The 13,811-nt window shown below is 40.0% G+C and overlaps 1 protein-coding gene across 4 annotated transcripts in view; it reads right to left on the bottom strand.

Annotated features, from left to right (window-relative positions):
• The window catches only part of LOC112102149 (dnaJ homolog subfamily C member 13), a 101,990-nt gene extending 88,417 nt beyond the window's left edge, over positions 1-13,573 (bottom strand). For all 4 annotated transcript variants that reach the window (XR_003899994.1, XM_024193258.3, XM_024193259.3 and 1 more), the window contains exons 1-2: positions 13,359-13,573; positions 3,289-3,369 (exon numbers count right to left, since the gene is read on the bottom strand). Coding sequence is in view for 3 of the 4 variants with exons in the window: in XM_024193258.3 (XP_024049026.1) it covers positions 3,289-3,356 (68 nt within the window). In the remaining variant the exon portion in view is untranslated. The remainder of the gene's footprint in view (positions 1-3,288; positions 3,370-13,358) is intronic.
• Positions 13,574-13,811: the final 238 nt, after the last annotated feature.

The following is a 13,811-nucleotide window of genomic DNA, read 5'->3' as shown; positions in this document are numbered from 1 at the left end:
GAGGCATGGGGGCTGCCCGAAGCCAGTAGCGCTCGGGCAGCTCGGCTCTTAAACAGAGCCTAAGCGTCAGGGGAGGAGCACAGCCGCCGGAGCCCGGGAGGGGAAGTGCCCGGCTGGGGGCACAGGGTCTGGAGGCATGGGGGCTGTCCGAAGCCTGAGCGCTACCGGCTTCACAGTTTGCCGGGCAGCCTCCAGACCCTGCGCCCCCGGCTGGGTGCTTCTCCTCCCGGGCCCCAGCGCAGCTGAAGAAGCGCCGGCCAGGGGCGCAGGATCTGGGGGCTGCCTGGCAAACCGTGAAGCCGGTAGCACTGGGGCAGCCCTTTTCGCGTGGCTGGGAGGGAGGAGTGGGAGTTAGGGCGGGGACAGGGCCCCGTGGAGTGGCCTCTTTTTTTATTTTTTAAATATGGTAACCCTAATATAGTAAGTGGCACGATTTGCAAAGGTGTTGAGCACCTGCAGTTCTCATTTGTGTCCTTGATGTCAATGACATCAACAGGAACTACAAATGTTCAGCACCTTTGGAAAAAAAGGTCAGGTCAAAAAGAATTTTTTTTTAATATTCTTGTCCACACAAGACATCGCAGCAATCCAATACTTATTTACAGGTAAATTTGTTGTCGCAACAGCATGTATGTCCATTTGCCCATTTCATTGCAGATTTGTTTTAATAGTGTGTTTTTAATTAAGCTCAGCATTTTTTTGTTCTTATTACCCTGAGGCAACATATGTACTTTTTAAAAGATGTCTGAGTAATTTGTCCATGATGATTTTAATTGAGAGTTTACCTCCTAGCAATAATCATGATTTCAGAGATAAGTCACCACTGTAAAGAGGCCTAAAGGCAGAGCCTTGTTCTTGCATCAAGGCAGTAATAATGTAGCCCAGAGCAGACTGAGTGGAACTGCTAGGCTTTAGAGTTTTATTGTTGTTAGACAGAGAACTCCGTCCGATATTGACAAGTTTTACTTCAAGATTTCTTGGTTGTCAGTCCTTCCTTTGGCCTCTTCCAAGAATTCATGATGCTATTTCAGTTAAGCAGTGGTGGGTCACTTTTGTCCCAGTGCTCCTAGCCTTTGCTGAGGAATGAGCCGACACTGATCCTGAATTCTGGAGTATTACCCAAAATGATCAGGTTTCAGCCCCAATTCATTGTTCAAGCATGTGTCTACAGGCTAACCCCGTATCTGTCCCCAACAAGGAGGAGTACACTGTACTCCAAGAATTCAGAAAGCAGGCGCATGAAAGAGATGCTATCCTACAGTGAATGCTACTACATGTAAGAGTTGAATGCTGGATCAATTCAAACAGTCCCCACACAAACACACTAAAGAACTTCTATCGCACTATGAAACAGTCAAACTGTGCAGGAAGATTTGCTGCTGGTAAGAATGCTGTTTAACAGAGCGGAGTTTCATTCCCATTCTAAGATCAGGTAGAGCAGAATTTCAGAAATATTTATACTCCAAACATTGGATTGAAAAATATGCCAGCAATACTGCAGATGATGTCAGGAAATACCAAGGGAGGTAACTTCACTATACGTTCTACTTCACAGTACTGCCAAGTTGAAAGTCAATCATCATAGTAGGAGGTAACCCAGGATTTGAGTTTTATTTTTGTGTAGGCCTCCAAATTTAAGTTTATCGTGCCAGGCGATAGATGGGGCAATGAATAAATAAAAGCTATTTTCATGTTTTTCCCCCCCACACACTTCAATTGTATGCTCTAAATGCATCATGTCACCTCGGTTCAGGTTTGGGTTGAAAGTTGAAAAAAAGCACTTGCCCGAGGCTTATGTCCCTCTCCTTCAGGTCACCACTGAAGTGATACTTCTGGATGCCACAGTTTCTCAGATAATATGTAGCCATTGTATGTTCAATACAAGTGACAGCTTGGCCCTGTAGTCTTATGGCATTTTTAGAATGATCATCTTAAAAAGCTTTAGCTCAGCGTATGGTGGTTTGTTTTTAGGTTGAAGTACCAGAAAGCAAACACTTAAAACAAAGTCCCTCTGTAGCATTCTAAGCAGCACACTTAAGTGGATAATTATTTGCTTTTAAAACTAGACAAGGCAACTTATATGCCAAAGACTGAATTAAAGTAAAGTTAGGTTTGATTTTAAAACCAGAATCAGTAAACAAAGTTAGTGACTATTGTACTTTGAATTGTGACTTCTATTTGCAAAACCTCAAATACAACATTACATTTTGCTTTAGTATCCAAACAGTCACAGCATGATGAACCGTGGAAATTATACACTGAAAATTTGCCATGTCTCTGCTTGGCTAATGAACAGTAAGCCTTGTCTACACTAGGGAATTTTTACAAAGATTTGCCACTATTGCCAACACTACTTTAGCTGCAGCAGTGCCTAAAACACGGATATGCTGCTCTCGAGCTCTGGCAACAGTATCCAACTCAGACTTACTTATATTTAACTTATGGTATTGAAGACAAATGCTGGAGCAACATGCATGGTAAGTCTCCCACCTTCACTAAGACCAGTTCAGATCCACTATTGTGTCAGCAGTAGTGGAAGGTTTTTTACATTACCTAGTGAAAAAGATTTAAGATTGTCTACAATGCATCAGAACAGGTGTTCCCAAAATAATCTCCATTAGTAGTTCAGCAGTTAACGCAGAACAATACAGTCCAAGAAGAAGTACAGATTAGTGATCTCGTCCATTAAAAGGGAAATGAGGGGGGGGAAAAAAAAAACGACACTCATGAAAAAGCAGTTTCTAAATATTCAGGTACTAGCTTGAAAATGTATTACATCTCCATTTATGTAATTTAAAATACTTTGACTAGTCACTTTTTTAATCTCACTAGTGCAACAGAAACCAAGACAATCAGACAGCATAGCCCAGAGGTGTTTTCTTGAAAACTGGGAAACCTACAGTAGAGAGAAGAGAATTGGAACAGAAGTGGATGAAGGCAGGCTGAGCAGATGGTTGAACAGTAGTAGTTCTGGCTTCTGAAGAGGCAGTCAGAGTAGAGTGACCAGATGTCCCGTTTTTAAAGGGACAGTCCCATTTTTGGCGACTTTTTCTTATATTGGTGCCTATTACTCTCCACCCCCTGTCCCATTTTTTCACAGTTGCTATCTGGTCACCCTAAGTCAGAGCAGAGACTTTATAGTAACATGAGCCTTCAGCTCCACAACATTTTTAAAGACTTGAGAGTATACAATTAGAGATCAGAAACAGGATAAGATAGCTATTTTGACTACACATGACAGTATTTTGTATGGACATGAGACAAAGTAATAGATTTAAAACTACTTACTTTCCCCTCCACGAATGTTTTGTTGTGTAGAAACAAGCAAGATCTTTATTTTCCCTAATTATATTCATTTTGTGCCCAGACCTGAAACAAAATAGATCTCATGTTAATACTTATGATCTTAATTAAGACCAAATACAACCACTAATGACCAATATGCTCTAAAATACATGTGATACAAGGATTAAATTCATTTATCTTTCACTTGGGTCTGTTTGCAATTTAAGACCTCCTGAGATACTTGACCACTGCTCAGATTTAGCTACTTGAAGGAATATGGTTTTCAACTATTCACTGGGTGCAGAGTACTAAGTATTCATTTCTTCTCCTCCCTATTACCAGCATGCAATGATCTAAGAGCAGCCAATATTGCATTACTCCTATCTGCTTAAAAGACACTAGTATTACTGTACGCACACTGACAGTGCACAAAACAATCCCCACTTTAATAACTTCCCAACGAAGGAAGCAAATTTAGTTTTATTGTCTGATAGGATTCAGAATACACAAAATCAAGTATGTTAGGTAAAGATGACATCTGTTTTCTTAACTGGCTAAGGTAATTTCACTCTGGTTACCTTTGCACAATATAGCTATGAGAGTATAAGCAGCTCCTGCTCATAAATACAATTTAGCCAAGTTCCAGAATATTATTAGTAAGGCTGTCTATTAATCGCAGTTAACTCATGCGATTAACTCAAAAAAATTAATCGTGATTAATTGCTTTTTTAATCACTTAATAGTATACCAATTGAAATTCATTAAATATTTTTGGAAGTTGTTCTACGTTTTCAGATATATTAATTTTAATTACAACACAGAATACAAAGTATACATTGCTCACGTTATATTTTTATTACAAATATTTGCACGGTAAAAATTAAAATAAGTAGTATTTTTCAATTCACCTCATACAAGTACAGCACTGCAATCGCTATCGTGAAAGTCCAACTTACAAATGTAGATTTTTTGTTACATAACCGCACTCAAAAACAAAACAATGCAAAACTTTAGAGCCTACAAGTTCCCTCAGTCCTACTTCTTGTTCAGCCAGTCGCTAAAACAAACAAGTTTGTTTGCATTTACAGGAGATAATGCTGCCCGCTTTTTATTTACAATGTCACCAGAAAGCAGGGATGACGGGTGGGGGGGGAAGAGCCAGTACAAATTACCGGGGCCCGGCAGTCCAGAAAGGGGCCCGGGGCCCGGCTTCCCCCCACTCTCGTTGGCCCTGTTTAGCCGGTCCGCCCTTGCTAGGGGGCCCGAAAAAAATTTTTCACCGGGTCCTGAACCCACTCTCAGCAGCCCTGCCAGGAAGTGAGAATGGACGTTCACATGGGACTTTTGTAGCCAGCACTGCAAGGTATTTATGTGCCAGATATGCTAAACATTCATATGCCCCTTCATGCTTTGGCCACCATTCCAGAGGACATGCTTCTGGAGCTGATGATGCTCGTTTAAAAAAAAAAAAAAAAAAAAAAAAGTGTTAATTAAATTTGTGACTCCTTGGGGGAGAATTGTATGTCTCCGGCTCTGTTTTACCAGCAGTCTGCCATATATTTCATGTTATAGCAGTCTCGGATGACTACTCAGCACATTGTTCATTTTAAGAACACTTTCACTGCAGATTTGACAAAATGCAAAGATACCAATGTGAGATTTCTAAAGATAGCTAACAGCACTCGACTCAAGGTTTAAGAATCTGAGGTGCCTTCCAAAATCTGAGAGGGATGAGGTGTGGAGCATGCTTTCAGAAGTCTTAAAAGAGCAACACTCGGATGCGGAAACTATAGAACCTGAACCACCAAAAAAAGAAAATCAACCTTCTGCTGGTGGCATCTGACTCAGATGATGAAAATGAACGTGTCGGTCCTCACTGCTTTGGAGGAGAGCCCATCATCAGCATGGACGCGTGTTCTCTGGAATGGTGGTTGAAGTATGAAGGGACATATGAATCTTTAGTGCATCTGGCATGTAAATATCTTGCGACACCGGCTACAACAGTGCCATGAGAACGCCTGTTCTCACTTTCAGGTGACATTGTGAACAAGAAGTGGGCAGCATTATTGCCTGCAAATATAAACAAACAAACTTGTTTGTCTGAGCGACTGGTTGAACAAGAAATAGGACTGAATGGACTGGTAGGCTTTAAAGTTTTACATTGTTTTATTCTTGAATGCTGGGGTTTTTTGTACATAATTCTACATTTGCAAGTTCAACTTTCATGATAAAGAGATTGCACTATAGTGCTCGTATTAGGTGAATTGGAAAATACTATTTCTTTTGTTTTTTATAGTGCAAATATTTGTAATAAAAATATAAAATGAGCACTGTACACTTTGTATGCTGTGTTGTAATTGAAATCAATATATTTGAAAATGTAGAAAACATCCAAAACTATTTAAATAAAAATGATATTCTATTATTTACATTGCAATTAATTGCATGATTAATCACAATTTTTTTTTTAAATTGCTTGACAGCCCTGACAGAACTAAAGGGGAGGAAACAGCTTTATTTTCCTATTCTAGGATTAGTCTGGATCAAAAATGACAGCATTTTTACTTGTTAACTGAGCATATTTGATGGAAAAAACTGAGGAAGGAAGAATCTCTCAAGATCAGAGAAATCTAATGATCACCGACCTATCTAATTACATAGTATTTACAACATTTAGTTTATATTGAGTATTTAAAAGTAAGTTTTAAAGTAGCTTACCACAACTAACTAGACTTTGGGTTTCCTATGCCATCTATCATAGCAGTTAAACACTAGAAGATACTAGAGACACTAAGGCCATGTCTTCACTGTGGAAAGAGGTATATTTTACCTGGAAGTTACTAACATGCATGAGCTATTCCAAGCTAAAAATACAATGAAGACAAGGCACTTTAGTTTTACTGCAAGGTAAACTAGGTGAAGTCAGCACAACAATCCCCCAATCATAAATGGCATTAGAAGACAACTAAAAAGTTTAATATCAGGAAAGAATTTATTTTCTGAGGAAGCAATTATTACAGGGATGTTACACAATCACGAATAGAAGGTCAAGGTATCTCTGCATAAGTGTGGTCCACACTGGGAAATTTTTAGAACTCCTGAATGGAAAAAAAGGCATATCATTACTAGGTATGCAGACCCAAACCTGATGAGGAATTTGGGGCACCGTCCTTAAAAAAGCACTTAAATGACTCAGAAGCCTAAATTCCATTTTCAAGTGACTTCAGATCTTAATTCATTGAAAGTCAATGGGACTTAGGAGCCTAGGTCACTTTTGAAAATGTTACACCTTCCAAAAAGAGAATTTACAGAGTCATGAAAAGTAATACATGCCCTATTTATGGGTAAGCATAGGAAAATAAATGCACCTGAATTGAAGTGCCAGTATAATGAGGCCTGATTTGCCTGTATTTTTTATGCATGTATATCTTAGTATGAAATAGTGTTAAGATTAAGCACTGCAGATCTGTGAATTTCTTGCAATTCTTAGGGCCACTTTTCAGAGAACTAGGCATTCTCTATTCTATCCATTTGGATAGAATCAAGATATTAGCCTTCACATTTCCCTTCCCACATCTTCACAATTTTCTTGCCATCACTCAGTGTTATTGATCATTTAGGTTGTAAGCTCCTCAGGGCAGGGGCAAGGCAGGCAAAGTCCTATTCCTATAAGCCTACATGCATACCTATGAACATGTATCTATATACTTGATATGTTATTTACATTTCTAATTTACCTTAGACAAGCAAGTACTTAAAATCAAGAGCAGAATCAAGACTAAACTGTGGGAAATATTTCACTAAATCTGAGATGCAACACCATGAAGTAGTCTAATATCAGCTCTATCAAACAGTATCCAAGGGCTGAACAGTATCTATGCTGGAATATTAGTTTAGGGAACAAATCTCAAATCTATGGAGTTCTTCACGGCTCCCACTGATATTAAAGCAGTTCAGTGACATTTATCAAATTGATATATTCCTAACCATGAATTAGCTCAAGAGAAGATGAATCATTAGTTTAATACACCTCTGGCTACATACATCCATTCTTTCAATCTTACCAAACAGCACATTTTAAGAGAAATATTCAGGTTACATGGCCCATGGGCAATTTACTCCAGAAGTATTAAGTTATTTATTCAAGCATCTATTGACACAAGCCAATAAAAGTTAGGATAATGAGAACTGAGTTAGTGAATTGAAGACTGAGTTATATATCATTTTGATTTTCTTGGCTTTTGTTTCAGCATGTTACAACTTTGATGTGATTCTTTTTTATTATTTTAATGAAAATATCGAACACAGCCATAAACTGCTCTCACAAATGTTTGCTACTGGGATACTTAGCGGTTTTACTAAGGTTTTCTGCACATAAATACTAGAACAGTCTTTTGGAGCCATCCAATAGCCATCCACAGCAACTGTTTTCTGGATGTAAAAAGTTATATGTACTTCAGGAAAAAAACCTCCAACATAAGTTTATTTGGCCTTGATATGGACTGTGTGCTTGTCAGTAGTCTGCAGCAAGGAGATTTAGAAGCAGTTAATTTTTCCTAATATCTAACCTACGGATAGTTAAGCACTTGAGCAGGTTTCCAAGGTGGTTGTGGAATCCACGCCACTGGAGCTTTTGAACACTTGCCAGGGATGGTCTAAATATACCTGTCACTGCCTCAGCAGAAGGGGATGGATTAGATGACCACTCCAGGTCCCTTCCAGCTCTACTTTTCTATGATTCTTTGACAAGACCAGAATTCATTTTCCAATTTTAAGCTTCCTACCAACTCAGCAAGAACTGAAAGGGGAACTGTAACTCCTGTCACTAGACAAGTTCTCTGGAAAGCAGACTCTCCGTGCCCCTCAGATCTCATCAAGTGAGAATATGGAATAATTGTAGCTGTACCTTCCCTACCTGAAAGGCTAAGGTACTCTAAAGATTGTGAGTTGCTCAGATACGTATGGCTAAATCTGAGAGGTGGAAGGTAAGTCGGCGGGAGAGTGCCTCCCCTTAACACAGCACAGTGTAGACTTCAGTTTTGTAACGTACGTAACTGAAGTAGCGTAACTTAGGTCAACTTACAGCTTTAGTGTAGACCAGTCCTATAATAATGGGGGCAATATGAGTACATGACAGACAAATTTACCAAAGCATAGGTGATAACAGCTAAGTAGGGGTGCACTATATCGCATACACAGTCACTGCAAGATCATGCTCATCTTATCCACCCTCCCCTGCGTCCAGTAGTTACATTCACCTGTTGCATCTTGTCAGTTACAAAAAAGGTTTTAATCTGACAAGAGATTCTCTTAATACCAGAAATGTTCAGACTTTTTGTCTAAAAGCAAAGCTTCATTGTTGCCAGTCTTTAACACTTTCTTTCAGTAGGTTTCTACAGTGCCTAAAGCACAACTGGGATCTGATCCGAACAGGTGCTGTCAGGGACCACTGTAATCCATACAATTATCCACCACAGTTTAAGTGTTGGAGGCCAGAAAACTACTGAAAACCTAGCTCAGTTGCATGTAATAGTAGTGCTATCACCTACGCCATCTTCAACTTGGCATCTAACAAAAATAAAACAACTAAAGTGAAGTATGGAATACTCCACTTGTTTCCACAGGCATTTTCTAAAGCACTCTCCAGGTTTTATAAACTACTGTATGGAAGTTACACAAGCTTCCCACAAGACCAAGAAAGTTTATTTAGCAATATTTTGCAGTTACAGTATTGTAAGAATGAATGAAATATTGGGAAAAGGGAGATTTGCATTTTCCTTGCACTGCATACAGTACTGAGTTAATAAGATACTAGTGTCATGTATCTATTACAAAGGGTCTAATGAGTTTAAAAGTTGCATGTTCCCTGCCTTAAGATTTTTACATAAAACACTCACCAGTGGGTTGCACCTATACAAACCATCACTAATTTTAACCCTTCTGTTCCATTTTAATTTTGCAACACTGGACACCATCAGGTGTTGGCCAAGACTGGAAAGGGATCTTTGTTTAGGTTTTTATTTTAGAAAGGGAAGTCTGCTGATAACTCATTTCTCTAATACCATGGTTAGAAACTAGGGCCCTGATCCTCCAAACACTCAAATATAAGTACTTCACATTCATGAGTAGTTCCATTGAATTCAATGGAAGAGTTCTCAAGCATAAGTTACTCATGCGTTTGAACTGGAGCCTAAATTTGAACCACCAGTGAAACCAATTTTTTTTTAACTCCCCAAAAGCCTATTTCTATGCTATTTCAATCTTTTGTATCTCAAAGTGACATATTTAGTATTTACATTACAGTAGCAAGTAGGGGCCTACTAAGACTGTAGAGTGCCTACCACTGCAGGACCCCAAAGAGTAAGATGGTGCTCTTCAAAAAGAGTATACAATCTAAATACACAAGCCAGACACAAGGTGGGGAAAGGGCAACATACAAGCAAAGCCAACGGTGATGGTTTGCAGGTATCATACTTGTGTAACAATTTTTTATTATGTAATATTGGGGTGAAATTAATAAAGTGTACTGTAAGGCATCAGTGGGAGACAAGGGAAGATAGGAAGGGATTACCTAAAAGGAGTAACAAAAGAAGGGAGCAAAACTGAGCAGAGGATGGAGTAGACAATGGAGACCAGCTGGAAAGAGGCTTAAGTGAAGAGACTGAGGGAGGGGATAGGAATAGGCTTTCTAAAACGATCTGCATACTTGATCCTTGACTCAGTTTTAAATTAGAAGAGTCAAAATACAGATAGACTATACGTTCATTCCAGGTAAACAGATGTTTGTCAACAGACATGGGCTGGAACCTCTTAAGTCTATCCTCTACCCTGCAAGGATCATTAAAGATCTAAATCCAAACGAACAGTTTATGGCACCTTTCGAAGATACTGCTTAAGTCATATAAACAAAGTGCTTTTTGTACTGAGCATTCTGCTTTTTAATGGTGTTGGTTCCCTCTATACAATTATAAGAGACAAGACTTTGAAAAGTAACAATTTCCTTTTCACAGAGTCTCTTAAGAAATACCAGAAAATTTCAACCGTTTTGTCTAAAAGCAAGCTTCATTTCAGCCAAGTCTCTTAAGTATCATCCTAGCTACCACTCCCCTTTGTGCAACACTCCTTTCTCCCACTACTGTGCTGAATTATTTACTTTCAAAAGTAAAACAAACCTATACTTCCACTGCACCTCTCAGGCAAGCCTTTACCACTTCATGTTTTTAAAAACAGCAGCCTGTTTCATTCATGAGTTGATGTTTAAAAAGAAATAAACCCAACTATTTGAAAATCCAATATTGCTTGTCTCTTACTGTATACCAGGTCAGCAACCTTTCACAAGTGGTGTGCCCGAGTCTTCATTTATTCACTCTAATTTAAGGTTTTGCGTGCAAGTAATACATTTTAACGTTTTAGAAGGTCTCTTTCTACAAGTCTATAATATATAACTAAACTATTGTTGTATGTAAAGTAAATAAGGTTTTTAAAATGTTTAAGAAGCTTCATTTAAAATTAAATTAAATTGCAGAGCTTCCCTGGACCGGTGGCCAGGACCCAGGCAGTGTGAGTGCCACTGAAAATCAGCTTGCATGCCGCCTTTGGAACGCATGCCATAGGTTGCCTACCCCTGCTATATACTGTGGATTTTAAAAGTTACTGGTGCAGCCCAAAATTCTTTCACGAAAAATTCGTGAAACAAGATCAAAATATTTTGGGGTATAATTCATGTGTGGAAAAAGGAAAACTAGATACAAAATGGCGAGACTATCAAACAAACTATCAAAATATGATCTTAAATAGATATTTTTCAATAATTAATATTACAAATTTAGTTGCCTGGGGAAGGATGAAGACTAGTGTGGATTTTTTTATTTTTATTTAAAAAGGAGGCATAGAGTTGCAAACTTTCCATTATTAATTTAAGTTGTAGTGATATGTTCCAAAATTTGTTTAAATGATGTTTCAGATCTTTTAACTAACATCTATGTAGGCCACATAAATTAAGCCTTTGTTACTATGAAGTTATTCATTTGTACATATTTGAAGTTATTAAGGTTTATAGATGAGTATTGATTAAAATTTATGAATGAAGTTACTAAAGTAAGATCTGAATTTTTTTTGAAGTGATACTCATCAGATCTCCTTAGTTTGATATCACTTATGTCAAATCTGAAATTTTGACCATTAAGAAGAACTGTTCCTGAAATGCCAAGAGTTTGAACATTCAGAAGATACTCAATGATTCAATCCCTGAGACAAGTAAGTACATGGAAAGTATAATCCTAGACCATTCAAAGGGAACAGTCAAACATACATACAGGATTTATTGTTTTTTAAAAAAAACCGCTTTATGGAGATATAAGGAGAATGAGAGTAGCAGCAAAGAGAACAAAGAAAATAATTTGGAAAAATGTTCATAGGTTAGGTAGAGAAATTGTTTAGTTTATGAATCTTTAAGCATTATCTTTCCATTTGCAGCAAGTTGAATATGATTTATCAAAGAAGTTTAAATGTTCACCCGAATGTATTACTGATGTTATGGTTTAGCATTTGGCCCCCTACAACAAACACAGATTAGACCAAGCTTCAAGTTAATGAACTCATCTGGGCTAAAACCCAGTATAATTTAGCATTTAAATAGCCTATTTTTTTTTATTTTTTAGAAATGAGCACTGGCAAAATGCTGCTACTAAATTAAGTAGTGGTTTAAAAGATAGTGAGAGGAGTAGCTCTTCACATCCCCTCGACTTGAAATTCATGGATGAAATCAGAATCACTCATGCTCCCACCCCCTAGATTTCATATTGAACATAGATACCACCACCAACAGAAACAAACAATTCATCCCCAAAACTTAAATCTTTCCTAAAAATAAACTGAAGCAGAGGCTCACGATTTACAAGACTGAAGAAGGGAAACAGGAAAAGAGACTTCCTGAGATAATCATTAACACCAAGAAATGAGACTAAATAACAGTAAGAAGAGAAACATTTACTCAATTTTATCTTCTCAGCCTTTCTGGCAAAAGTCTAACTTGTGTGCAAGGAAGAGGAGAGGGGCACAATGGAGATGTCTTTCCGATTAATCTTCAAGCAGTGTTTTCAGTTCCCTCAAACGGTGGAGGATTTAGTTGTGTATGAAGATTTTATTTAGTCTCAATTACCATCATTTCACATCCCCTAGCTCAAATCTTTCCCCAAAGTTGAGAGCAACAGTTCCTAAGAGCAAGAGCAGGTTCTCCCCCTCCAACATCATCTACAGTTCACAGTGGAAAAGCTGAACAAACTTTCAAATGACCTGGAACATTTGATGTAGGAAGGGATGCAAACTCATCAGGATTGAAGGGAGAATGCACATTTCTGGGTAGATCATATGAACTAAAATACATTTCTCTAGCCTGTCCTCTTCAGAGCTACTGCTGAAGCCTGAAGTCCAATTTCCTGTTGAGAACAGAGACCCCCTCACCAATAAGTCACCCACCCTCAAGTTATTTCTAGAGTGCACCATGGTGTCCAAAGACTTTGATCTTGCAGTGGTGGGAGGGGGAAAAAGAGGTGAAGGGTAAAAATAAACACTAAGAGTGGTTATTAGTCTCCCCCAAAGAAGAAAATGCAGATTTTGCCAAGCATCCACTAACTCCTCTCCTCGGGGATAAAACTGATTCAGTCAACACAAGGAGGAGCAGATTCTGCTGTGTGTTACCGTCTCTGGGAAAAGGAAAGTTGGGGAGGAGTTTTTGGCAAGTGTCACAGCCTCTTTCAGACGGGGGGGAGGGAAGGAGGAAGAAAGAGAGGATTTCGCAAGGTGTATGACAGCCCCCACAGTGCCATCCTCTTCCAGGCGAGGCAGGAGGTGTATATGAGCCTCCTCTATTCCACCCCCCTCCAAATGGGGCAGGAGGGGGTGAGGTGCTGGGGCAAGGCGGGGGTATGACAGCCGCCCCGGGGCAGGAAGGGGTGGATGGCCGGTGAGTGTGTGACAAGCGGGAGTCACACAGGCTCCGAGCGAGCCAGGCGCGGGCCGGACACCCCGGGATCCCGCTGCTCCACGCAGGCGCTGAGCCCCGCGGGATTTACCTGGCCGAAGAGCTGCGCTGCCCGGACTCCCCCAGCCTGGCTGCCACCCGGCCGCAGCCGGCGCTGAAGATAACGGCGGCGGGCAGACCCAGAAGCTGCTGCCGTCGCCGAGCGCAGCGCCCAGGCTGCAGCTGCTGCGCCCCGTTTCTCTAAAGCCTCTCAGAGTCTCGCGCTGGAGGCCGCCATTTTCACTCCGGCAGCGAAACGCCTTCTATGCGCAAGCACAGTCGGTTCCCACACTGTCACGGGACCCTGTCAGCTGCCTCTCCCCGTCCCTTTTCCCGTCGCGAAACCGCCCCTCCCTTACCGAGCAGCAGCCTACATGCGCATGCGCAAATCGGGGAGCAGCAGTGAGTGGGCAGGGCACAGAGGGGAGGAGCTGGAGGAGGGCTCAGTGAGTAGGCGAGGCACAAAGGCGACGGGCTGGGGGAGGGCTCAGTGAGTGGGTGGGGC

The sequence above is a fragment of the Terrapene carolina genome, unplaced genomic scaffold (assembly GCF_002925995.2).
Source record: "Terrapene carolina triunguis isolate 2854851 unplaced genomic scaffold, T_m_triunguis-2.0 Scaffold34029, whole genome shotgun sequence".
NCBI classification, from domain to species: Eukaryota; Metazoa; Chordata; order Testudines; family Emydidae; genus Terrapene; species Terrapene triunguis.
The sequence above is the reverse complement of the archived record's forward strand: the minus strand, read 5'-3'. Positions and strand labels throughout refer to the sequence as shown.